At 39.1% G+C, this 25,644-nt stretch overlaps 4 protein-coding genes across 4 annotated transcripts; 1 reads left to right on the top strand and 3 right to left on the bottom strand.

The window, feature by feature from the left end:
• Positions 1–3,281: 3,281 nt before the first annotated feature.
• LOC5506152 lies at positions 3,282–4,607 on the bottom strand. The gene has a single exon (XM_001626817.3). It carries the CDS (start codon positions 4,448–4,450, stop codon positions 3,719–3,721), a length of 732 nt encoding a protein of 243 aa, XP_001626867.1. The 5' UTR covers positions 4,451–4,607; the 3' UTR covers positions 3,282–3,718.
• A 1,858-nt stretch (positions 4,608–6,465) lies between these two features.
• LOC5506151 (GDP-fucose protein O-fucosyltransferase 1) lies at positions 6,466–12,087 on the bottom strand. Its single transcript, XM_001626816.3, has 7 exons — positions 11,803–12,087; positions 11,370–11,488; positions 10,615–10,738; positions 9,652–9,817; positions 8,872–9,067; positions 8,267–8,497; positions 6,466–7,900 (listed from the first exon to the last, which is right to left on the bottom strand). The coding sequence occupies exons 1-7, from the start codon at positions 12,038–12,040 to the stop codon at positions 7,724–7,726; spliced, it is 1,251 nt and encodes a 416-aa protein (XP_001626866.3). The 5' UTR covers positions 12,041–12,087; the 3' UTR covers positions 6,466–7,723.
• A 585-nt stretch (positions 12,088–12,672) lies between these two features.
• On the bottom strand, positions 12,673–15,923 carry LOC5506150 (cyclin-dependent kinase 9). The gene is made up of 4 exons (XM_001626815.3): positions 15,701–15,923; positions 15,520–15,604; positions 15,339–15,429; positions 12,673–13,949 (listed from the first exon to the last, which is right to left on the bottom strand). Exons 1-4 carry the CDS (start codon positions 15,784–15,786, stop codon positions 13,099–13,101), a joined length of 1,113 nt encoding a protein of 370 aa, XP_001626865.2. The 5' UTR covers positions 15,787–15,923; the 3' UTR covers positions 12,673–13,098.
• Positions 15,924–16,123: 200 nt separating this feature from the next.
• LOC5506127 (1-acyl-sn-glycerol-3-phosphate acyltransferase alpha) lies at positions 16,124–21,568 on the top strand. The gene is made up of 4 exons (XM_048731070.1): positions 16,124–16,754; positions 18,843–18,938; positions 19,127–19,199; positions 20,366–21,568. Exons 1-4 carry the CDS (start codon positions 16,257–16,259, stop codon positions 20,527–20,529), a joined length of 831 nt encoding a protein of 276 aa, XP_048587027.1. The 5' UTR covers positions 16,124–16,256; the 3' UTR covers positions 20,530–21,568.
• Positions 21,569–25,644: the final 4,076 nt, after the last annotated feature.

Below are 25,644 nucleotides of genomic sequence, written 5' to 3' on the forward strand. Positions count from 1 at the left end.
TTGAGTCGAATTCCAGTTTTTGGTGTATTGTATTCATTCTTCTGGTTCACGAACACGACTATTTTGAGCAAATCGAAGGCAATGTAATTGTGGTTCAAGTAAACAGGGGGTGTGAGAATTGCCTCATTTTTGTATTTATTGCACTGCTTTTGATATTTGTAGGCTGTCAAATTATTTTCAGAGGGTACTCCATTTTTTAGTAAAAATAGAAGAGACTGCGTGTATACCTTTTTTCACTTCGACCCAGGAAATTTCTTTTTCTTCTTTAATATTTTTTGGAAACACATAATAATAATAATAATAATAATAATAATAATAATAATAATAATAATAATAATAATAATAATAATAATAATAATAATAATAATGATAATGATAATGATAATGATAATGATAATGATAATGATAATGATAATGATAATGATAATGATAATGATAATGATGATGATGATGATGATGATGATGATGATGATGATGATGATGATGATGATGATAATGAGATTTAAAAATAGTAAAAAAAATTATGCGAAAGAGAAAAATAGAAAATATATATATATATATATATATATATATATATATATATATATATATATATATATGAACGGGAATCTTGAACCTCTTACACATTTGTGAACTGTTCTTAAAATTGCGAAGGAAAGTTCGATACGTATCCATGAGATTACACTGGCATAAGCCTCGCCGTTATTAATAGACAGTTTTTCTGCAAGGTATTTTAGAAAGTTCTTACAATCTACCCCCATGCCTCCATTTGTGCCAAAAACTAGTGGTGTAAAAGTTCCTATCTCTACGTTGATTATTCTCTGGTTGTATTTCCTCTTCTTCTCATTCTCTTGTTCTCTGAAGATAGTTTCTGTGGGTTTGTTCTGGTTAGACTGGGAGTTAACATGCGTTACACGTACATCGCAGAATGCTGTAACTCCTGGTGTCCAGAACCCTCCTGCTTTCATATCCAGCCTCGCTTCTTTGCTTGTAACAGTGGATTGCAGGTTAAAGACTTCATTGTCAAGTGGTTGCAAGAGTGGCTCTGTTTCTACATTTTTGCACACTTTACTTATGTGAGCTGTCAAGAGATCTCTGATGGTGTCATTCCTCTGAGCTACAAAGCCTCCTTTCTTGCAGGATAATGCATGGCTGACTGTGAAGCGTTCACCGCAGGCACAAAAGCTAGGGAGATTTGAAAGAGGCAAGTTATATCGAAGACATAAAGAGTCTCCAAACTCCTCCTTATTCAACGCCAAGCCATACTTCGATTGGGGTAGCATTTAGCCATGAGCTTGCTCCTTTGTCTCTCGTCTGCTGCACCGCATGGAGTAAGTCAGGGGATAACAATTCGTCAATCCGGTCTCTTCTCGACTTTGCACTAGCTCTCCTCTGGGTATTAATATCCCTTTTCAACTCTTCTAATTGCTCATTAGCAGGCATACTCGAGCTCTGCGCAACAATGGAATCAACGTGAATCGCAGTGATATCAGAAGAGGCTTTGAACTGTTCTGGGGCTTCACGTTTTAGATCTGGTATTCCAATGCCCCCCTGTGCAGGAGACAAGGTGGCAAGTTCTTTCAGTTCTTCGGGGAGTGGCTCTGCTCTTCCAAACAAAGTGGGAAGAAAAGAATCATTTATCAAGTCCCCGGTTGGGTCTACATAATCTTCAAATGATTCGATGGTGCGTAGATAATAGGTGAATTTGGATTTGTATCCATTTGTAAAGGCGACAAAAGCGGCATGAGGTTGGCTCCTGCTGATTTCTGTAAGGGACTCCATTTCCTTTAGCCATTTGTCCACTTTCTCTTGACAATACTGATCTCTAATTCTTTAGATCCAATCACCGCACCGAGATGACGTTTCCCCTCAAGCGTTATGTTAACTTCATTTCCGAATATCCAATATTCACCCGACTTGACAATTAACCAGCTTTTGGCTCCATTTACGATGTATCCATATTTACTCCCTTCTTGGCATAAACACTTATACCATTGATAAAGTGATTCGATGCTCCCTCCTCCTGCAGAATCATCTGCTAGCCAGACTTGTTTGACTTGTGGTATCAAATTCCTAAGGCTTTGAATCATGTGCACTCTGTTGATTGCATACCATGGCATAATAATAATAATAATAATAATAATGATAATAATAATAATAATAATAATAATAATAATAATAATAATAATAATGATGATGATAATGATAATGATACTGATGATGATGATGATGATGATGATGATGATGATGATGATGATGATGATGATGATGATGATAATGGTGATAATGATAATATACACAGCCAAATTATGATAATTTTCAGTTTAAGCTGGGAGTTCTAAAACTTTAGTGGATATAAAAATATAATACCAAATCGATTATATTAGGAAGAGAATAATACTAATGATCAATGGCAATAATATATATGTTTTTTATTATGTTGACTCGATTTCCAGCCGTCGCTTACCCTGGTTCCAGAGCCTCGAACGTCTCTCTGTTTAGTGGCCAGCGAGGTTGAGACCTCGCTGGCCACTACATAGAGATACGTCCGAGGCTCTGAAACCAGGGTAGCCGTCGCTCGGCCTCATACAGAAACGAGCTGGAAATCGAGCCTAGGATTATAAGCACGTTTTGATTCTGCATTTCAAAATGCACAAGGACTAAAAAAAGCAATATTTTTCTGCTATCTGAGCCTCGGCATGTTCTTAGAATCTGGTGACATCTCAGGCTGGACGCCTCTTATAATTTTTTTTTTTTTTTTTATAAAAAAAGGAGTGTTTTTGTCGCCGCCATCCTCGGCTCTCAAAACAAACACTTATCTGAAGGCAATTCGACTGTTGCACTCACAGAGCTTGTGTCGATACCCGCAGTGCTTTATGGGTAGCAAATAAACAAATACGCCAAATAAAACAAATTCAGGCTTCAAAAGCAGTGTTACTTTGAACATGGCGTTAAGATACGATGATTCAGCCGAAGCACTGCGGGTTCCGGCACATTGGTTGTCCAGTGCACACCCATTTGAAATAGTTGTACACCGTATACCCCCCCCCCCAACAAGACACTGCCCTGTTATCGGCAGAGACCGTTATTCTCAAGCCCTCAAACACGTGACGGAAGTACAAAGGTCACGGAGCTCCCCTGAAGAGTTTTATGACGTAACAGTTTACGCGCACCTCTCGCCCTGTGCGTAGGCTCCGAAAATAGACAGACAACACGGAAACCGAGAACTTTCCGGTAGAAATGTGTGAACTTCCCGCTACGCCCAATATAAAATACCACAATCACATACAATGACTTCTTTATTCGAGTTTTTATTAATCAGTCCTCTGTAGCACAAATAGAACGTTTGTGAATTTAGAGGCGACAAGCGGAACGGCTTGCATAACAATTCTACAAACTGAAGTCCAATGTCAGACCAGCAATATATATACATTTTTTTTATATTTGTATCAATAAAAATATCTATTTAACATGTTAACTGTACAATATAAAGCGAATATGCAAAGATCGTAAAGCACAATGGTGTTGTGGAGTTATGGCTTCGAAATCATACAGCGATTTGTTCGTTGGAGAACAATACACAAGAGAGTAGCACATATCAATGACATTCTACACCAATATTTCGATGTCCTCGTGATTTATAAAAGCCGCAATAGCACACAAGTCAAACATATAAGAAGAGGAAGCAAGCATGTGGCGGTAGCAACAAGTAGATCGCTCAAAATGCTTCAACAGTGTGCTGCCATGAGCCAAGCTGCAACGGTCGCACGGCGTCCAAGCACGCAAAAGAACCCGAAGATTTCTTGGAAGAAAAGTCCGATAAACCACTAAAACTACTACTAAATACTGATACGAGTCCTGATATGTCCATTGGTTCTATATTTTCTGCATCAGAGACGCTCTCGAGATCGCTTTTAGAGTTCTCAATGCGGCACCTTTTACGGCCGACCGCGTGGTATTCACTAGTCTCATTTGCATTTTGAGACCTGAGGCGTTTTGATCCAACACATACAACATTCGCTTGAGTTTCCTTGCCAAAAGTTGAATTATTACTCTCAAGATTTAAAGTTGATCGTTCAGATTCGATGTCTTTTGGTGATGTGCTTCGAACCTGTGGGTTTTCCATCAGGGGTCTTTCACAAAGTACCTTCGTTTCGGAAGCTTTATGCGACGGATTTCGAGTTTCGAGCACATTTCCCGATACAAAGGAGTCGTCACGCAACGGAACTGGTCGATCGAGGGAGAAACTTTCAGTTTCAACAGCGTCGTAATCCATATCTGTATCCTTAGGAGTTCTATAATGATCATATGCAGAGTCTGAGCTTGTTAGAACATTATTTAAGACGTTAGACACGAGTAAACTTCGCCTTAGCGTAGTACCCCTTCGGCGTCGGCAGTCGGTTATTTTAGACAAAGAAACTTGGATAATTCTCTCTGTTTCACCATTCATTTTGGACTTTTAGAACTCAATACTTTACACACTTCTTGTGTCCGTTTTGGTTTGTTGATATTCCTTGTGTTTACGGTAAAATTTAGTGTTTTTAACGATGAACTTCACCAACAATGCTTCAAGGTGAAGTTGTTTCGATGAATGAATAAACGTTGACGGTGGTGGTATTATGAAATACACTTTGTGCTCGTATAGACCAATCAGACGCCGATGACCTCATCAATAACCAATCAGCGTGCACGGTTTGGACGTGATGGAAAATTCCCGCGTCGTGTAAAGTGCTAGTAATTGCATAATTGCAAGCATTTTGACCAATCAGAGCGCACCCGGAACATAGCATGACGTTTGCAAAGGCGAGTCTAGTCGTGTTTTGACGTTTTCACGTGACGTTGCTTAGTGATAACCTCTTTGGCGGGAGAGTGAATATCGTTAAGGCAATATTGCCGGAAATAAACCAAGAGATGGCACGAAAAGAGTAATTTCCTTCGATGACAATAAAAGTTTCATACAAGGTCTTATTACAATAATTAATTTGTCATGCTTAATGAGTAACGACAAAAAATGTATTGTCGGTATTTTAAACTAAAAAGTCACAGTACAGTAGACTTTAAAACATAAAATGAAATGATTTACGGGCGGTTTTCCTCTAAATAGACATATGGATATATTTTTTTCTTGTGAGTAACGGGTAAAAAATGCATAATTCTTACAACGATCAACAATCATAAATCGGCGATCTCAGCTGTTTTTATTGAACTCTAACACGCTATCAACTTGAATCAAAGGCGGTTATGCATACTTTGCATACCAAATTACATACAAATATGCAGATGAATGGCATGACTCATCACATGACTCACAGAAGAGCTTGAGTGGCGTCGAAAAAATGCACAGCTTGCATTTTCTTTTTCTCCGTTTTAGGAAAAAAATGTTTTTTTAGTCTTAGTTAAAATGTTAGGCGAATTAAAAATGAAAACATGTTTATTGTCCTGATAAGATCAAAATAGGGAGCATGCGCCCATTTTTTATTTACTTTTTATTTATTTTCCCCTTGGTTTATCAAAGAGTCTAAAGCCCCGTGCAAACTGCGCCAGCACCTGCCATTTCTGACGAATTTTCGCTTGACTGACTGTAGGATAAAGGAAATGTCAAAAAAGGAAATGGAAACTGACGTTTCCTTTGTCTTGAAGTCAGTCGAGCAGAATTCGCCAGCAATGCACAAGTTTGCACAGGGCTTTACGATTCACAAAGAAAATTTCCGCGATGTTGCTAACGGGCGAAAAAAATCGTAAAAAAAGCCTTGAAACGGGAACGTCTGCCTTTATTTCAGTGTCCAGGGACCTCTAACGCACGAAATTTGAACTTCTGAGGAACAAACAATAAAAAAAGCACAGAGATACCTAAATAATAAAAAAAAAAATAAAAAAATATTGATGTGGCTCCGCATTATCTATTTATGTACTTACGGTAATCTTAAACTCAAGGATAAGTATAGTAAAAAGGAAAAGGCGGGAGGTTGGTAGGTAAATAAACATATGACGGGAGGGAAAAAAATCTGAATCCGTAGCAAGCCCCCTAGGGTCTTGCTTTTATCACTTCACTTTCTTTATAAGAACTTGTTTTCAGTAGGCCGTTCTTATTTTTGGACTTTTTAAAATGTCCTTATGAAAAGTCGATGAACCACTCCTTTATTATTGTTTACACTTTAATACCATAGGTTTGTTTGCAAGAAAACTTTAAAACAACCACCCATGATTGAAGTTTAAAACCTCATTAACGATATTTAGTTGCAAGTATCTAAGTCACTTGCTTGAATTAGCCGATGGAAATGGATTCTTCGAATGAGTCGGTATTGTGCGGGAGAGTGCGGGAGCGTAAAATGGCGGCGTGTGAATAATTAGAAAAAAAAATACACAAATGATAAATAGCAATAAGATACTCCACAGCCGCAAGCGAACGTCAAATGGTTATTTGTGGTCCCCATAGGGTAAAACGATACAAACGATACAACACAATGGTTAGATTCTATTTTTATTTGATCTTCGGTAATAATTTATCTGTTAATTACTGTGATAACAGGTATCGCAGTGTTTTTTTTTAATTATTATTTTATATTAAGAGATGGTGGGCGTGGGGCATTACGTACGAGTCGATAAATACGAAGACGATGAATATTTTGAATATCATAATCAGTATGTTCCTTAGAAAACTAAATACAAAAGAGGGGCGGATTTATGAATTTTGAGTGTAATCGCTGAGATCGGTAAAAAAAGTCAAGCCCCGTGCAAACTGCGCCAGCACCAGCCAGCTGGCGAATTTTCGCTTGACTGACCACAAGACAAAGGAAATGTCAAAATGGGAAATGGTCTTTATGACATTACCTTTGTCTTGTGGTCAGCCGAGCAAGAATTCGCCAGCAATGGTGGCGGGTGCTGGCGCAGTTTGCACCGGGCTTTAGATCAATCACTGCATACAGGGTACCCATAGTGTGCTGAATTCAATTCAAGCTTAATTGCTCGTGCTTCAGGGGCGTAGCCAGGGGTGGCCCAGGGGCCTCGCCCCCCCCCCCCCCCCCCCCCCTCTAGCAGACAAAAATACAGTAAATGTATAAGACATTATTTAAAATACAGGAGAAAATTCCTTGAAAGAACCTTTTGGGCCCCCTCCTGTTAAAAAACCTGGCTACGCCGATGTGCTTTATAAAGATATGAGAAATTCTAGTTTGTTGTCGATACATTGATTGTGGAAGCCTCTTAAGCAGTACTCCCAAGGCTAAGGGAACCAAACAGAGCTAACCGTTTTACAGGAAAACAAAAACACTAGGTCTCTTAAAGAGTGTTTCTTTTTGGATGAACTAAAGTTGAAACTTGCAAGCAAGACCCTTTTTCTTATTTCAATGGAAAGTTCCTCTTTAAAAAAAGGATTCTTGCATAGCTGTCCAGCTTCATCACTATAATATGATGATTAAAGAATAAAATAACCTAATAGCTTTCGATTTTCTAGGCCAATTCTCGGTTGAGTTCAGGGGGTGTTAATAACAAATTTTAGGCCAAATGGTTCTCTATTTTCAGGTTCTTACTTACCAGGCTTTTACTCAACTGCACTTCACTCAAAGATCCCCTCAAGTGAGAGAATACTGAGTACCACTGACAAATAGTGTGAAATAATTATAACGAGAATTGACCTCTACATGGGAAAATAAAAACCATTTGCCCATTGAAGTTTCCCTTATGCTTGCCCTCTGGCCTACTATGTACAGTTTAGTCTCATCAACTAATCATCTACTGCCCAAAAGGATGAGGGTTTGTCTGTCACATCTCTCATCCTCTTGACAAAGGCTGTAAAGCTGGATACACAGTTACCTATGAAGTGGTCAGCTTTGGAAAGGATTGCCAGATCTACTATCGGATCACTGGACTCGTCACCAACAGAACGTGTATGAACTGTGACCTACAAAAGCATTTGTAAACAATAAGTTCCTTTATTAAAAAAGAATTGGCAGGATGTTAAGTTTGCCCAATTTCTATCCTTTTGTAAGGTTGTCTTGAGATGGTTGAGAACAAGAAGTCAACTTACTGACAAAATATATAATAGGAATATTAATTATATTTTGAGACAGGCGCAGTTCAGACACACAAAAAAATCTCAATTTAGGGGTATGGATTTCTGTGAAACAGCTTTTCTGGTATCTTCTAGGGGTTAAAATTTGTATCAACCACGCCCATTCTAATACACCTTAGAGTTAAAGATTGTGACTTTCTTCAGGCAAAGTGCACCAAGGCACTTTGAAATTATGACAATAATGAGATGTAATACCTCTAGCTTCTTAAGAGCTTTAGTGAGTTTCTCCAGCATGGGGTCATTATCAGTGGCAACAAACACACTTTTTGCCTTGATTTTCTTGACAATGCGTTTAGTTCTCTTGAGAATATCTTTCTCCGGCGGTAAGCAGATTTCATAAGTTAGCTTTTTGTTGGAGCCAGGATGAATACATTGTGGTGATGCAAACAGGCTAAATGAACCCTTCACATGCTCACAAGCATTTTTCTGAAAGAGGAAAAACAAAGCTCAGTACACCCTAAAGGTGTCATCAGGCTATCACCAATACCAATACCTGCCTAAGATTTAATGTTGATAAAATAATCAAAATACCTAAATAGTTGTGTTTGCTAACAGTATAATATGGTTAACCAAAAGCTGGTAGTCAATATCAATGTTGATAAGGTGTCTCTCCCTCTCTCTCTTTTTTTTTTTTTTTGGGGGGGGGGGGGGGGCTGGGTCTAAAATCACATGATTTTAGACCCAGTTTATCCAAAAAATCTGAAGCTCAGTGTCTGCTCTTTTTGGGGGCAGCTATTTTACATTTTGGTTAAATTCTCTAAATAATTGACACATTATGGCATTAACAATGCAGTACTTACAAAGTCAATACCATTCCTAAGATGAATGCCCACAAAGGGGCCATCTGGGAGGACCTCTGTGATGAACTTGTCTGCCTTTTTATTGATTGATACAGACCACTTGACATACTTCTGTAGCCACTTGTTTTGGGTTTCACAAGGGAAGGAGCCAGGCGCGCCCATCAATGCTATCACCGGGTACTCAGAAACAGGATATCTAGCACAACATGGAATGATCAGTTCATTGAAACAAAATGCAAAGCTTTTAAGTGCATGCAATGGCTCATTAGTAGGGCAATCACCTGTATTATATTACTAGATTACTGCCAAAGCGTTTTTGTGGACCAGGCAATTTTTAAAAGCAGCAGGCACGTACACAGGATTGGCTGTGGGGGTGGGGGAGGGGGGTGTAGTCATACATATCATGGAATAAACATAGTACTTGAAGATTCCTTTATAAGAAATTACCCACTTTTTGGTCACCTAGGGGGGGGCATGCGCACCCTACACACCCCCTGTCTACGCACCTGTAAAGGATAATGAACAGGCCAATCAACTATGTTGACATTGGGCATGTGCATGAGAAATGTGAGGCACACCCCAATTGCAGTTTGGGAGTAGAATAATTTATGAATATAATCATGGTATTATTGGTTGACAGAGGAGACGAGTTTTTGTAGCATTTTGATCAGTTTGTAGAACAATCAAACAGATCATAAATCAAAGTGCTAACAATGCGAATCACAGATAGGATCACAAATGAAAGGTTGGCACCATCATGCTATACAAACAGCAGTATACCTTGAGTTCCAGCCCTCTCTAGCATAGGGTTCCCCTGTATCCCATAGTAATCCTGAGTGTTCTCGGAAATCATCAAAATCAATCTTGAAATGATCCCAGAAAGGCCCAAAAGGGTTTCCTTCCTTCATTGCACATTTGGAGCCTCTACGATAATTGTAACAAAATCCTGTAGAAAATACAAAGAGCTTATAAGTTGTCTTAAATATACAACACATTTGACACTTCATTACTAAATCGAGTTATGATGGTAAATTTAATTTTCCTACATTTTTACTATTTAGAGCCTAGTTCTTATTTGTAGAGTACACAAGGAATGAGAGACTAGTGGGTCTAAATTTCCCATTATTTTTTGATGTACTAGATATCTGGTATCAATGCAAAGTTAAAATGGTATATTTAACACCACTGTAATTTCACTTAATTAAGCACCATGGCAAATCCCCTCCCCCCATATGAAAAACTTTTCTCATCTATTAAAATCTTATTATACAGGCTTTGTATCACCCTAAAAAGTAGGGGGCTGAAGTTGCACAAACTAAAAAAGGGAATAAAATTATAATAGGGTATCAGGAACGCTCGCCCCAAGGTCCCGTCGCCCCACTCAGAGAACGAGAGAGTGTAGAGATGGTAAGACCATCTACTCTATATTAGTATAAACCACTCACCTACTATCATGAATCTCGCAATTTGATTGGCTCCCATACTCACTATCTATTGAGCCATAGGTAGCGAGTAGCGAAAAAGCCTGCATATTCACGCCAAAAGTGGTTATTTATTACTGAGAATTATTTAAATTATTTAATTTTTTTCAAAGGCAGTATGTGAGTTGATTCATACTAAAACAATTAGACTACTCATTCTCGCTACACGCCTCGTTGACTATCTATTGACTCATAGAAAACCTAAACTCATAGCCTAATTGTTAAGTATACACATTCAGAAACATATATATCACTATTTTACCTATTCGTTTTCCAGGTGGCCAGACAGATGGTGCTATTGTCTTCATAAACTTTTCCATAGTGACAACTCTATGGTACTGAGTGAGTGGATTCACTCTGAACCAGGAATCAAATGAAATTCTTTCCTAAATAACACATTATCAGCGTCAGTATATTAGAATATATACTTATTTCCCAACAACATAAATAGTGCAGGCATAAGCACAACGGGAATGAAATCACCCAAAAAAATTCAAGGCAAATACATTTCAAGTTTTCAAATTTCATTTCTTTTAGTTTGTTGCTTGAAATATCCAAGCAGAAATGCCTAAAAATAGTATATGGAATCAATATTTGTTTTTGTTGGAAAAATAGTTTGAGTTATTTAGCATCTGGAGGGAGAGCTAAGTTGAGTTAACAAAAAGTAAGAATATTTGAGTTTCAGTTTATTAGGGGGTTGCACCTTTGTGCCATAGGGTCTAGAGAAAGCTTGCTTCTGTTGACCAAAGGCTTGAGTAAACCAAGTGTGAGTTATAGACTAGTTGGCACTGTAGCCCCCTCAAGTTAGCTAGGAGTTTGTCGAGCTATTTGAGTTTGAATTTTAGTGTTTGCACAATAATGACCAGGACCCTAATAGGCATTGAGATACTGGGGGGTGGGGGGGGATACAGGAGACATCAATAAAACTGGGAGCACAGCCGCACCCTACTGTTCTTGTCCTTATAATTTAAGAAAACAATAAGGGGGATTATGGGTTGTATAGCAATAATAACATACTGATCCTCCTGGTCGTTGACTTGGGTACACTATCCATGGAGGTAGGACTAGAGTACGATTGAGTCCCTTCGCAAAGGCAAGAGCCCCTAGAAACTGGTCAGCTTGGTTGCCAAATCTGCCTAAATACACAAAATTCAGTGTTTGTAGTGCTAAGTGTGAAGTCATAAATAAGCATTAAGTGGGGAGTTCTAGCCTTTTAGCAGACGTTCTTTTAATTAGCAGGCCTACTGGTGGTTGCTGGTTGCACTTTAAAATTATTTTCTGAAACATCAATTTTTTTGCACACAGGCAGCCCAATATAAATCGGTGGTGCTATACCAAATTGTTTGTAAAGGAGGCTAAGATTTAATAGACATAACAAAATTATCACCAATTTTGATATAAAAAATAAACAAACTTATGGGCAGTTGATAATTTTTCTTGTTAACCTTACCCATACAAGGACAGTAAACAACGAAACCTTCGATGTGCTCGGTTTCTTTCTTGTTATCCGACGTGGCGGCCGACATTTTGATCGCTTCTTGTTGCTGCCCAACTCCAAAAGCAATCTTTTGATCGAGTGTTCCATCATCGGCAGATAAGATAGCTATAAACGCAACGATTTGTAGTAGTAAACAAAGGAATAAGTATCGAATTATGGGAAATTGACTAATATACATTATGACTAACATTTAGATGTAAAGGCAAATAAAAGTGAACCGAGTCCGCGGAGCTAGGGACAGCGGTTCTTTTCCACAGGGACCCCAACCCAAAACTTCACAATAGCTTAGAGCTTTATCCAGTTGTGCTTTTTTCAAACTTTCTGTGGGCAGATGTATGCAGGGTGAGGCGCTCCACCAGCTATGGTCCTAGAATTTCGCAACAGACCTAATTTTTTTTCTTAATTAAATAGCACTATTTCTGGAAGGGAATCATATTCCATAGTTATCTCACAGGTACCCCAAGCTCACCATGTATGAATAAATTATAGTGGTTCACGTCACCATACCGTTGTGTGTCATGTTTTACAGTAAACATATGGGATTGAAATAAGCCGTTCACTATACTTCAAAATTAAATCGTAAAACTCTAAAAAATATTCCGATCTGACAGTGGAGTCTTAAATATGGTCTGGGTTAAGTTTTAAGCCATTTGGGCTGGCAACTCTCAAAATACTGTCCCAAATGGCTTGCAACTTCAAGACTTCTTCTTAAAATTTGGCAATATCTCAGGCTGGACATTCTTTTAAAATATGTTTTTATAAAAGAAAAGAGAGTATTCATATCAACCACAAATACTTTGTTTAACTAAGACGACTCATGCCTAAAAATAATACTGCATTTATTGAAACAATTCATGTCTCAAGCCATTTGTTTGGCTAGTATCCACACTACTGACACTATAACATAAAGTAACAGTGATAGCTTGAATTCATATTGAAAGCATACAAGAATACCTTGAATGCAGTGTCTGTGACCTTCATTTTTTTCTTTTTTTTGAGCGCTTGTATTTTGTTATCCTTGTGTGAATATGTCTTTTTATATATATTTTCTAAATTTTTCAATTTTTTTGGATTTTTTTTTCAAATATTTATAGAAATGAGATTTTAAATTGAGCCTGCAAGGGCACATTGGAAGTTCCAAGTGTAGAAGTCCAACTCTGTTATTAGAGACTGGAACAGAAGTTCTGTGATTATATGAGAATATACAATTCCTACGGTTGCATACTGCCAGTTCCATGAGAAAAGGTTTTAGAACACCCTATCATAAGTCCCACTTTGAACAATGCTTGGTTGCGTGGGCCCTGGCCTGGGAGGGGCTGGCTGCCGTTGACCCCCTCTTCTAGGTGGGGCTAGGTACTCAAACATAGACTGGTTATGCATAGCCAGTGTACGGGTCAAGTCTGTAGGCATAGGGTCTGTCCAGAAGTAGTCATGATTGAGTGCACTGTCCGCATCAATGCGGGGACCGGGGTCCAGTGATAACATCTTATCAATCAAGTCAAGAGCATTGTGGTCCTTTACATACATTCGTAGGCGCTCCTTCACCCGCCTTTTCTGACCTGAAGGCAACACCATTTTATCGAACAGCTCAAGCTTGTCCACCCCTGGCCACACTTCAGGGGTGATGGAACCACACAGGTGGCTTATCAGGGTCAACTGATGCTGCTCAGTGTTCCCCTGCATGATTGGCGTACGCGTCCAAAGCTCCGCCATGATGCAGCCAGCACCCCAAAGATCAATAGGAGGGCCATAGTTGCGCTCACCTAGTAGAAGCTCGGGTGGCCGATACCATAGCGTTACTACTCGATTTGTATACCTCTGCTTCTGCTCTTTGTTAATGTGAATTGCCCTGGCCAAGCCAAAGTCTGCGAGCTTTAACACACCATTCTTTGTGATGAGTATATTAGCAGCTTTCATATCCCGATGCAAGATTTTGTTGCTGTGAATGAAGTAAAGTGCATTAAGAAGCATCTGCATGATCTTCTTCATCTCTGGGGGAGAGAATTTGACTGCCTGGTTGTTGAGAAGTCCAGCCAGATCATGCTCACAGAACTCAAATACCAGGTAGATGCTAGCCTTGTTACGATTGAACGGTTGTGCTAAAAACATGAAAAAATTACAAATTATGTCAATATCAGTGATCCACATAATAATCCAATATTGATTTAATTGAAGCTATGATAATCAGGTTATCAGAATTTGTTGGTGGGTGTAGATATGTATGTCTCAAATCTTGCAACGTTTTAGAGAGGAATCTCCAATGCACCTTCCCCTAAGCCTAATGTAGGCTACAATAGTAGCATGCAAATTTGTCTACACATGCTTTGAGCAAAGGGGTGCTGTTGCTACTATAATGGAAGCCTGTTAATTTGTGGGGAGTTATTTGAGTGGCGAGGTATTTGAGTAGGAATAACTTTGAATCAGTATCTTAAAAACGTAAAGCTAGTTAGACCTGGGAGTTTTGGCTCTCCAAGTTAATGTTATCTGGGTTTCACATTAGTTTAAAAGAGTGATCAATGTAAACAGAGCATTTCGGCCTTGTTATCATCACTCAATCCTCTAGTTCTTGGAACATTTAATTGTATTTGACTCTACAGTTTCATTGCTTAGTATTATTTTTTATGTAAAACACAAGGCCCTTGTGGGATGCATTTTACTTGGAACATACAACTCAGGGCTTAACTTTCAGAGAAGGCAGTAGAGAATGAAAAGTAGGGGGTTGAAGTTTTTTTTATCTTTTAAGTTCAAATAAAACTTAAGTCAACTTAAAAAAAAGTAGCTGGCGCTCAGTGAAAGATAGCTTGTGCTTCCGCCGGTGTCTATTGAAACCCCTGCTACTTTCAATTGTGATATTGTGTGCTAAATCCTCTGTCATAAGCATATCAAAATTTATTGATCAATTCTATTTATTGGTTTGCTATTTTGTGATATAAAGGATTTTCAGTTGCACCTGTCTGTTGTTCACTGGTTTGTAACTCATGAGCAAATGTTATTTAAAAGCCTAGTCGTGATTACCTTTGCAATTTTTGTGCAGTTATGGTGCTCAATCTTCTGAGAACCTTTTGAAGCTGATTTGCACTTGGTAATGGACACATTCACATAAATGCAAAATTCCAGAGTCAAAGATATACCAGGATTTTGAACTTTTCATTAGACTATTTTTTTTTTCAACATTATGTTGATTTTGTTCACCCAAATGCTGGGTAAATCAGCCTAAAGAATGAGATTCTAGTCATTGTTGATTTGTTGCTCGAGGTTCTGAGTTTTGGGCCATAACTGGGTGATTTGTTGCAAAAATGGGAGACAACCTAAACTTGGGGAGTTAGCAATATTCCAGACAAATCTTGTAAATGAACTGCTTTCCTTGGTAGTGCAATGAGAAAATTATCATTTGCTGCCATAGAACTGGTGTATTTTGTAGTAGGGAGTCGCAGTGATGCACAATAACATTTTTTTACTTTATTTTGCAAGATTGATCATTCTCTCACCTTTAGTTCGGCAGATTTCCAGCAATTTCACCACATTCTCATGGTTAAGAAGCTGGAGTATCTTTATCTCTCGCAGAGCAGTGATAGGGAACTGAATAATGGTGAAAAAACGCCAAAATTTCAGTGCAACAAATCAGCCACCCCCACAAAAACTAAACACATTTCCAAACATTAATTATACCCCTTCTTTTTCGTTGTCCATAAGGACTTTCTTGAGCGCAACTATCTCTTTAGGATTTTTTCTGTTCTTTGCCTTGAACACTTCACTACAGAAACCGAGAACTACGTTAGTTTCGTCGAGTAATTCGTTACTACACCAAACACACTAAAAACAAAATGGCCGACATTAGAAGCACACAAACCCGAAGGTTCCCTGGCCAATTTTCGCTTGTCTCTCGTATTTTGAGACTTCATGACAGTATGGAAAGTCGAGGGTATCCTTGCTCATTTGAATCAAGGTATTTTTCGGGGTAGAAATGGTGATTTTTGGCAGAAAAGTCGACCACGCTGTGAAACCACGTTGTCTTCCCTTCGCCGGTAAAATGAAGGTCACGGCCACAGAAAACCCCGGATGCAGTTAACCATTAAACCGTGCACGAAATACACAGGTATTCCAACACTTACACAAGCAAAATAATCAAAATAAATTATAAATTTCTTTATGATGCAAACTAAATGCATAACTGGGGGTTCAAGGGCCGAATTTGGGAGAAAAATTAATAGATGAATAAAAAGAAAGTGGAAAGTATAAAATTCGACAATGCTAGGTCCTAGGCTCTCACGGTATGATTTCGCAAAGTTCATCATTGTTCATTCTTCGGTTTGTGAAATCGCGTGTTTACATTTGCGTCGAATACCAATTCCTCTCTGTTTAAAAAGTCATCTAGTCCACTGTCTTACTAGATATCAAACGCAGCAATGTTTCTAGAGTGTAGTCTATCTGCTTTGCTACTTGGTGTAGTTGGTTTTCATATTTTATACCGAATATCTCGATGGTTCCAATTCTATGTGGACTATTTCTCGTACAACATCGCGATGGTTTTGCTTGGTTGTTTAGCTGTTCTCGTGGCTTTGCTAAGACCTGGAAATGTCAACAACTTCTACCGGACATCGCGTCTTTTATACTGGATATCCTCTAAGTATTTTAGAGTCAGAGTGGAAGCTAAGGGATTGGAGAATCTCCCTGAAAACAAGAACTGTATTATCGTATCTAACCATCAAAGCTCGTTGGATATGTTTCCGATCTTACGGATCTGCCCTCCTTATACAACATTTATTGCCAAAAGAGAGTTACTCTTCGCTCCTTTTTTTGGCGTTGCTGCTTGGCTTACAGGAACGGTGTTTATTAAGAGAGGAGACTCGAGGAGTGCACGTGGGGCATTGGATGGCGCGGTGCAGCGGATCACGTCTGAAAGGGTAAAATCTTGTCCATAGTAGAACTTAACAAATCGGGGGGGAGGGTCTGTGAGTTATCCAAAACAACAGGGAAAGGGCTATGAAGCTATCAAAACCTGACCAACTAATTGCCTTTAGAATGGTTAGGGGATCTGAACAAATTTTTTAAAAAGTGATGCACACATGCATTTCCACCTTGACATTTTGTGAAGTAAACCAATTAAAAATTGATTGACAAGAATTTCACTAATCAATCAACAAGGCAAAGAAATGCTGGCGTAAAAAATGGAGCCCAACAGATCCCTTCAAATTACAGTACGATGCTCATCTCAATCTAACTGTGTTTCTGGCATTCTAATTGGCTAAAGTTTTAAGTCTTTATATTGGTGCCCATGCAAGGGCAAGAGTTACAGAGTTTGTTAGGCTAAAATCTTAACCACAAATCCCCTGTATTTTTGCTGAACTGTGCCTTGATTTGGAACACACTATCTGGGTTAACTTAGAAAACCTGGTCAAGCTATGTTGCATGATCTCAGATACTACCCTGAGGCACACTAACAGTCCCCAACGCGTTACCTGATACCTGCCCAACTACTGTAACAAAAATAACAGTGCATGTAGATAACTCAGAAGCCATATTGTCAGGGGCGTACGCAGGATTTTAACAAGTTGCAGTCAAAGCATTCAGAAGCTGAATAAAGGCCTGACCCCTTATCCCGCATCCCCATGAAGAATTCATAACTCCTGCTTTTGGGTTTGAAATTGGCATCAATGCATCAGACTTTTCAGAATATTACACGATCCTCTGTCATCCTCGATCTGAAATAGGACTTCATTTGTTGCGTGGCACTGAACGACATATCAATGTTTTCAAATCATCTGTAGACTAACATGATTAAAAAAATTATAGTTTGTATCCTCATAAAACTACGTACATAAAAATGAATGAGTAAGCATTTGATTTTTTCCCCTCTTAATGCAAATAAGATCGCCAAATTCTTTTGCAGTCCAGTGACTGCAGGCCTATAGGCTGCATACGCCCCTGATTGTTCTTCAATATGAATGCATGTACACCCATTGACACCTCTGCTGTTCAACACACTTACTATACAATACCCCATTTTACAACATTCCTACTGTACAACACCACTACTGTACAACACCCTATTGTACAACACCCTACTGTACAACACCCCCACTGTACAACACCCCCAATGTACAACACCCCTACTGTACAACACCCTATTGTACAACACCCCCACTGTACAACACCCCCACTGTACAACACCCCCAATGTACAACACCCCTACTGTATAACACCCCTACTGTACAACACCCCTACTGTACAATGCCCCTACTGTACAACGCCCCTACTGTACAACCCCCCCCCCCTGTACAACACCGCTACTGTACAACACCCTACTGTACAACACCCTACTGTACAACACCCTACTGTACAACACCCCCACTGTACAACACCCCCACTGTACAACACCCCCACTGTACAACACCCCCACTGTACAACACCCCTACTGTACAACACCCTACTGTACAACACCCCCACTGTACAACACCCCCACTGTACAACACCCCTACTGTACAACACCCCTACTGTACAACACCCCTACTGTACAACACCCCTACTGTACAACACCCCCACTGTACAACACCAGTACTGTACAACACCCCGACTATACAACACCCCCACTGTACAACACCCCCACTGTACAACACCCCTACTGTACAACACCCCGACTATACAACACCCCCACTGTACAACACCCCTACTGTACAACACTCCCACTGTACAACACCCCTACTGTACAACACCCCCACTGTACAACACCCCCACTGTACAACACCCCCACTGTACAACACCCCCACTGTACAACATCCCGACTATACAACAACCCCTACTGACAACACCCCTACTGTATAACACCCCTACTGTACAACACCCCTACTGTACAACACCCCTACTGTACAACACCCCTACAGTACAACACCCGTTCTTTAACAATAATGTACAAAGTCATGAGAGAGTGAGCATGTTTTACTCTTGCCTTCTTATTGTGTGACAATCAACCTTCACAATCTGCTGAATTATAGATGAACTTGTGGGTTTTCCCGGAAGGAACAAGAAGCCAAACAGGAACTATAAAACCATTTAAGAAAGGAGCATTTCACGTGGCTCAACAGTCCAAGGTAAAACTGAAAGTTGCCTATAACAAGATGTCTAAAATCTCATGATAATATTGAATGTAAAATTACCATCACGGTAATGAATATAATATAATAACTGGTAGTTGTCTTTTACAGATTTGTATTTTTGGTATTTAAACTTATATTTGGTGAATTTGATCAATATTTTGCCTGTTTGTTTGCTTTTGCAGGTTCCTATTGTCCCTGTTGTTTTATCTAACTATATACCTGTATTCAACAAGAAAAACAAGACATTTACTCCTGGTAGGTCTTTGTTTTAGGTTTTGTGGCTGGTGGTGTGGTTACAACGGATATAACATCAGATAGTAGTGGTGATAGTAATAGTTATTTTAAGATGGAAGATGTATTTTAATATATAATACCAAAGGTCACATGAAGTGTGTTGTATCTGATTTTCAACTCTCCACCAAATCAAGATGTGAAGCTCCACGGTCTAGCAGTGACATGGACATTTGGAGTATAAACTTGCCTTCCTCTGTTCGCTATTGTAGAAATGACATTTTTAGTTTTTTTTTCCTGTATCTGAGTATAAAGTTTTGGCATTTCTATTAGAGCTGGTTTGTCACCAAGCTCTAAAAGGGTTTTTTTTTTGGTTATCCTAGTCATTTGGTATGGTAATGAGGAGGACAATGTTGATGGTGATAATGACACCGGTACAGGATGGGAGAGGGATGGAACTATCCCTGAATCGATTTTTAAAGCAATCTTCTAAAAAAACCCTGCAAGAAATGATTTTTCGATCATCAATTTTAGCTTTTTGTTAATGAAGGGGACATAGCAGCTGGTCAAATGGCATCCTTGGAATGTAATTTGCATAGACAGTGTAGCCCCACACCACCCTAGACCTCTCTTGTCCTTCTCCATTCCTCTTCCAGATTGATAGGTCACAAACGTCGACAGTCTGCATGTACTCCCCAAAGCTCTACAAGCTATGTTTCACATAATAGCTTACCATTTAGAAGTTAGAAGGGAAACTGTGAGAAAGACAGACGAATACATATACATCCCAACTAAGTTTATTTCATGATCAGAGCGTGGAGATATAACTCATAAATGTTTATTTGCGTTAATTCCTATTAGAAATCCTTCACTGGGAAGCCTGTGATGACGGTGGTGTGATGATGATGATGATGATGATGATGGTGGTGATGATGATGATGATCATGATGATGATGATGATGATATGATGATGATGATGATGATGATGATGATGATGATGATGATGATGATGATGAGAGAAACAAAATGAAGATGGTGGTTATAATGTGATGATTATGCCGTTGATGGTGGTGTGATGATGATTATTATAATAGCAAAAACTAAATTAAGTAGATGATGATGATAATGAGTATCCATGAGTAGTTTAACTTCAGTACTCAAGGATGGAATGATGCTTGTTTCACCAACAGGTATCATCAAAGTAACAATTCTTCCTGAAGTTCCGACTGACGGCCTAACACCCTCTGATGTCACCTCATTAACAGAGAGAGTATGGCATGACATGTTGAAGGTTTTCCACGAAGGGCAGCCAATCCCTAATAACATGGACCAAGATAAACCAAAAGAACAATGATAAATGGTGTGTGTAGTTATGACCTATTGGGTATATAGTATAAGATGACAGGGGTGGGCCAAGTTGGCCTAGGCCCCCTTTTTTCATTCCATTTGCCTTAAAAATAACAAAAAATATAAGGAAATATGTGGAAGAACAATGCATCCCTTTTTTCAACCCTCCCTCCCCCCCCCCCCCCCCACCCTTTTAAACTTCTGGATCGGCCCTTGAATGACTGTATTCAAGTAGCGATTCAAATACACAATTGCAGGGCTTATTGTTGTTTGGTGAATCAAGGACAGATTTATTGGTGACTGCTATTCTTAGTGACCTTTCAAGTTTATGATTACAAAGTGATCCTGCTCACCCTTTAACGCATATTGGAAATATATATTTCTAAAATTTTTAAAACAGATGATTGTCAAACAAACATCTTTCTTTAGACACAAACTTTGACCAGTCAGATTGCCATTTTTTCATGTGTTTAGCATGGGCAACACATTTCTTCTTTATCTAAGCATCTTGATTTTAATATACCCAGTCCCCATCAAAGCAACAAAAAAAATACTTGTAAATAGTTTGTCAAGTTCTAAGGTCGTTTTAAAGATCTAAATGACATTAATATTTTTAGTGAAAGTGGTTATTGCTAAATTGAACATTAAGATGGTTTGTAAACAACAATAACATCAAGGTTGCAGTAACCATTATAAGAATACTGTACTGATTTTATCCTGGCCAAGCTCGATCAAACATATATTTTATTATTGTTTAATAATCCAGTACCACCATATCGGGTGTATGATGTCATGTTATTGTAAACGGATTCCTAGAGATGCATTCAACAAACAAAGTTTATGCCACTAGTGTTATGTACTTTCAGGCCCAAGGGGTTCCTATTAGCTAGTACTCACCCCCAAAACTCAGATTATATAGAACAATGCTTGTATATCAGAGAAAGATGTCTGTTTTTTTTCTCTTAAAAGCATAAGCATGGACATTGCTTTATCCTATGTAATATTGAAAATATTCAAATATAGAAGTCCTGTTCCCGTTTACCGATTATTGAGAGTTCGCCTCATAACCGTCTCGGTTTCAATCTCACCCATCTCCCTTGCTTCCTTTTTGCTTTCATATTTTTATGGTATAGCACCTTTAATCATTGCTCCAACCTATCACTGGTGTTCTTTCCGGGTTTCCTGTGCTCTCTAGGTTTCTGGAACCCTCTCAAACAAACTCCTAGTTATTTTCTAAACTCTAGGCTGGTTCTCCCCAGTCCCTCTTGTCCTTGCTAACCACAGGAATAAAAAGAAAACGCACATCTTAGGCTGCATTATATCTAATTATCAAAATGATTGACTGGAGGTACGACGGAAACCTCAACCGTTAAGAGACAATAGAATCTATTAGAATCCGCACTATTTAACAGGCCATCCGCTCTAATTCATCAGTCACATCTTCGAAGAAACTTCCAATAGACACACTGCTTTTGCATGAAATATTTTCCGCGTTTTTCGGTAATAATAATAGGAGATTGTTACGTAATCGACCAAAAGTAAGCTGGTAAAATTGCGGCTTTTTAATCATCACGCCATCAATACCATCAGCATTATAATTGATAATTCTTCATTATTGAATGTCAAAACAAAAAAGTGTTTCCAGAAAAGGAAATATTCTGAGCTGGGTACCTGTGCTCTTACTTAGATAATCCAAGAAATGACTTCCACCAATCCCCTCTTTTATCTCAGGGGGTCCAAGGGGTCCGGACCCAACGCTGCCTGTACGTGGGTGAACACTAGAATGGCTAGTCTAATAAGTTTTAATTATAACCTTATTACACTGAATTTTCGCGTCACTTTAATTTCGCGATTCTAAAAAATTCGCGAAAATAAAGTGACGCGAAAATTAAGTCTCGCGAAAATTAGGATGCACGAAAATTAGTTGCGTAAACAAGAAGCCTTTGGGAATATTGCCCGTTTATTAAGCTTTATGGAAACACCTTGTCTATTTAGTCATCTAATGTACATATAGTACGGTAGGTTGAGTTGGACTTGTATTTATAGATTTTTATGAAACTTAATTTAGCCACGCATCTTTTTGTTACAAATTGTTTCAGTTTTGGTGATTACAGCACGTTTTAATTCCACTTGCTTTGCTTGATTATATTTTCCCAAAACCGCGAAATCGAGAAAATAAAATGATCTGGTTGTTACGAAAATGGCAAATCGCGAAAATAAAGTGTCGCGAAATCTCAAAATCGCGAAATTTTGACGTCGCGAAAATTAAGTGTAATAAGGTAGAAGCCAAAGTTTGGATCTAGACGGGATCTAGTGATCTATTTATACCGGAGCTCAGGAATGGCTTAGAGTGTGAGAATTTCGCTTTGTGATTTTCAAACCACTCCGAGGCCAGAGAATGATTGTCTAACCACAACCTACATTTTCTCTGGCCAAGCCCTTGCATATCTTCCAACCTTTTATCACCGCCTAGTAATCACCATTCCTTTCCCCTTATGTGTAGTTCCAGAAAATATCCATAGCCCCCCCCCCCAATGGAGGGGGTCAGAGGTATGACCCCCACTCCTTCGAAATTTCCAACCCCATGCATATCAATCAATGGCTATCGTGTTTTTAAATGGTCTAAAAGAGCCTGGGGCGAGCGCGTGGGAAACCTGTGATATTCTTAAACGTTAGGGACTAGGCTCCATATCCAAGATGGCTGCCAGCAAAATCGTAGTAAGCACGAATCCCTGCAAGTTTACGTGGAAATTCTCGACTTACAAAGCTCCAGAGCGATAAAAAAGCGATGATTGAAGCGGACTCCCAAATAAGGTTATGTAATACCTAATAAGGAAATGACCGAGCGAGCTAGAAAAACGACAGTTTTTAAAACAAGATTGACTGATATGGAAAAAAATTTAAATACAGTAACTGTTAAGGAAAAAGGGCATTTGACTCCCCCTCCCCTCTGGAAATTTTTGGGCGTTTGACCCCCCTCCCCACCCCCGGAATTTCCAATCCCCTCCATGGGGGCTTATGGATATTTTCTGGAACTACCCATTCCTTTACTGACAGTGTCCCCTTATTGGTGTAGATACCTAAGCAAGAAACTATAAAGATAACCCGGCTTCAATTCTATAATTCCTAACTTTTTTTAGCATACGAATGATTTTGTGAACTCAGAATTCTATGTCGCCTCACTCTAGAATTTTCTCATCCCGAGTTATCAAAACAAAGCAAGAAAGGATCCATTTAAGTTCAAAGTAGTTTTTTACAATTATTTCAAGCAGAGTATCCCCTGCAGCACTATGAAGTTAGTAAAAAGGGGTTAAAAATGTGTTTGTACTAAGTTTTTTAATAGTCTGCAAACTCTTATCAATAATTTTCGACTGTTATACAGCTTTCTGATTCGATCATTCAAAGTACCCGACTGATGTTTAGATCTTTTTGATTGGTCAGCGTCTTGCGGAGTGATGACGCGTTTCAAAACCATTAAAGTGCTGGCCAATGAAAGTGTTTCAAAGATTTTGAATGATGGAAGACAGAATTAGCTGTTGGAAATCGTCGGATGGGGTTCGCGTAATATTAAAACCGCAGTAAGAAAGGTGGTGTGGACTAACCACGTTGTACGAGAGTGAAAACACTTAATGGTATACTATAGAGGCATAAATGCCTGGAGGCTTCGAGAGTAATTATTTTGTTGTATCGCCAATATACCGACAGACACTCTAACTTACACACAACACACAATCATACATTCACCACTTTCAATAAAATCGAGAGAATAAAGTGTTTAGAAAGCTTTATGCCGTTCACGCGTTCTTTTTAGCTCACCAGACTCATTAAATTTTTAAACCGTCAAGTAATTCGCTCTAACTGTCGGACCAAGGAAAGTGCCGTTTTCACGAAGTACGAATAAGTATAGCTTTTCAGCTTTCCGATTCAATCTCGCCCCTATTTACAAAACATATATAACATGATGTTTAAACAGGCTTGACTGTGTTTTAAAACGCTTGTAGTAAATAGTAGATTATTGGCGCCAAACTCGTGCTGCGCTTTCTGTTAAATGCGCCCCCGTGGCGACGCTTCTGGAAGAAAGCCCTTCAGGGCTCGGTGCCGCCAATATCTAGGCTCCCCGCTAAACCCTACTTAGAAGCTTTCTAACGATTGCACTTTCGTAAAGAAACTTTAGATGTTACTACTCATAGCTTTAATCCAAACAACTTAAAGCGTCGCGGACTACCATACCTTGATATTATACCTTTAATTTTAATTCATTTTTTTGGCGATAAACATAGAGTTGAAGAAACACATCTTTTATCTTACAAAGATAGATTGTAGATATGAAAGGGAAAAATAAGATAGACACTTTTATTGATTAAAATGTATTCGATACTAAAAAAGCCTCCTCCGCTTCAACAATACAGTACGTGGTCCGTAAACCTGTAAAGAATCTGTCAATTATCTCAGGGATTTTTCAAGAAACACGAAGGGTTAATATAGGACCCCATGGTGTGGGGCAGTTTTCTGACCTCTATCCTGTGGGCGTAGTTACCACTCACCAATTTACCCCACGTTCTACTCTATAAAAGAGATCTTTTGCGTTCTTTAATGATGATTCGGGTGATAAAAATATCACACCTTGTGTTGTCTACATCTTAAGCTACAGCGATTACTTTGAAGTCTGATACTTAAATAACAATATTTGTTTGGGAAAATCGTTGTTACTTGTTTGCTTTAATCTACGGAGACGGATGTTTTGCTCGGTTTTATTTGGGAGCGTTTAATGGCGGCCTATCAATTAATGTCGGTCTAGCCGTACGCACACAGCGCACACAGCGCACCCTGCCCCTCGTGTCCCTCTATGTGTCCCTTGTCCCTCGTGTTACATGTCCCTTGTCCCTCGTGTTTCCATGTCCCTTGTTCCTGGGGTTACCATGCCCCTTGCCCCTCGTGTTACGATGTCCCTTGTCCCTCGTGTTACGATGTCCCTTGCCCCTCGTGTTACGATGTCCCTTGCCCCACGTGTTACCATGTCCCTTGCCCCTCGTGTTACGATGTCCCTTGCCCCTCGTGTTACAATGTCCCTTGCCCCTCGTGTTACGATGTCCCTTGCCCCTCGCGTTACAATGTCCCTTGT

This window comes from Nematostella vectensis, chromosome 8, assembly GCF_932526225.1.
Source record: "Nematostella vectensis chromosome 8, jaNemVect1.1, whole genome shotgun sequence".
Taxonomy (NCBI): domain Eukaryota; kingdom Metazoa; phylum Cnidaria; class Anthozoa; order Actiniaria; family Edwardsiidae; genus Nematostella; species Nematostella vectensis.

Bases quoted from the DNA above. Each gene is read 5' to 3' on its own strand.
- LOC5506152 (XM_001626817.3), bottom strand. From the start codon at position 4,450: ATGAATGGTGAAACAGAGAGAATTATCCAAGTTTCTTTGTCTAAAATA.
- LOC5506151 (XM_001626816.3), bottom strand. From the start codon at position 12,040: ATGTTAGTCATAATGTATATTAGTCAATTTCCCATAATTCGATACTTA. The intron at 8,498-8,871 runs GTAAGTACTGCA...TTCCTCTTTCAG, and splicing joins TTAGGAATGGTATTGACTTT to AAAAATGCTTGTGAGCATGT. The intron at 7,901-8,266 runs GTATTACATCTC...ATGCTTTTGTAG, and splicing joins AAGCTCTTAAGAAGCTAGAG to GTCACAGTTCATACACGTTC.
- LOC5506150 (XM_001626815.3), bottom strand. From the start codon at position 15,786: ATGAGCAAGGATACCCTCGACTTTCCATACTGTCATGAAGTCTCAAAA. The intron at 15,605-15,700 runs GTTTGTGTGCTT...CGGTTTCTGTAG, and splicing joins ATTGGCCAGGGAACCTTCGG to TGAAGTGTTCAAGGCAAAGA. The intron at 13,950-15,338 runs GTGAGAGAATGA...TCATGTTTTTAG, and splicing joins GGAAATCTGCCGAACTAAAG to CACAACCGTTCAATCGTAAC.
- LOC5506127 (XM_048731070.1), top strand. From the start codon at position 16,257: ATGTTTCTAGAGTGTAGTCTATCTGCTTTGCTACTTGGTGTAGTTGGT. The intron at 16,755-18,842 runs GTAAAATCTTGT...GCTGAATTATAG, and splicing joins AGCGGATCACGTCTGAAAGG to ATGAACTTGTGGGTTTTCCC. The intron at 19,200-20,365 runs GTAGGTCTTTGT...TTTCACCAACAG, and splicing joins AAACAAGACATTTACTCCTG to GTATCATCAAAGTAACAATT.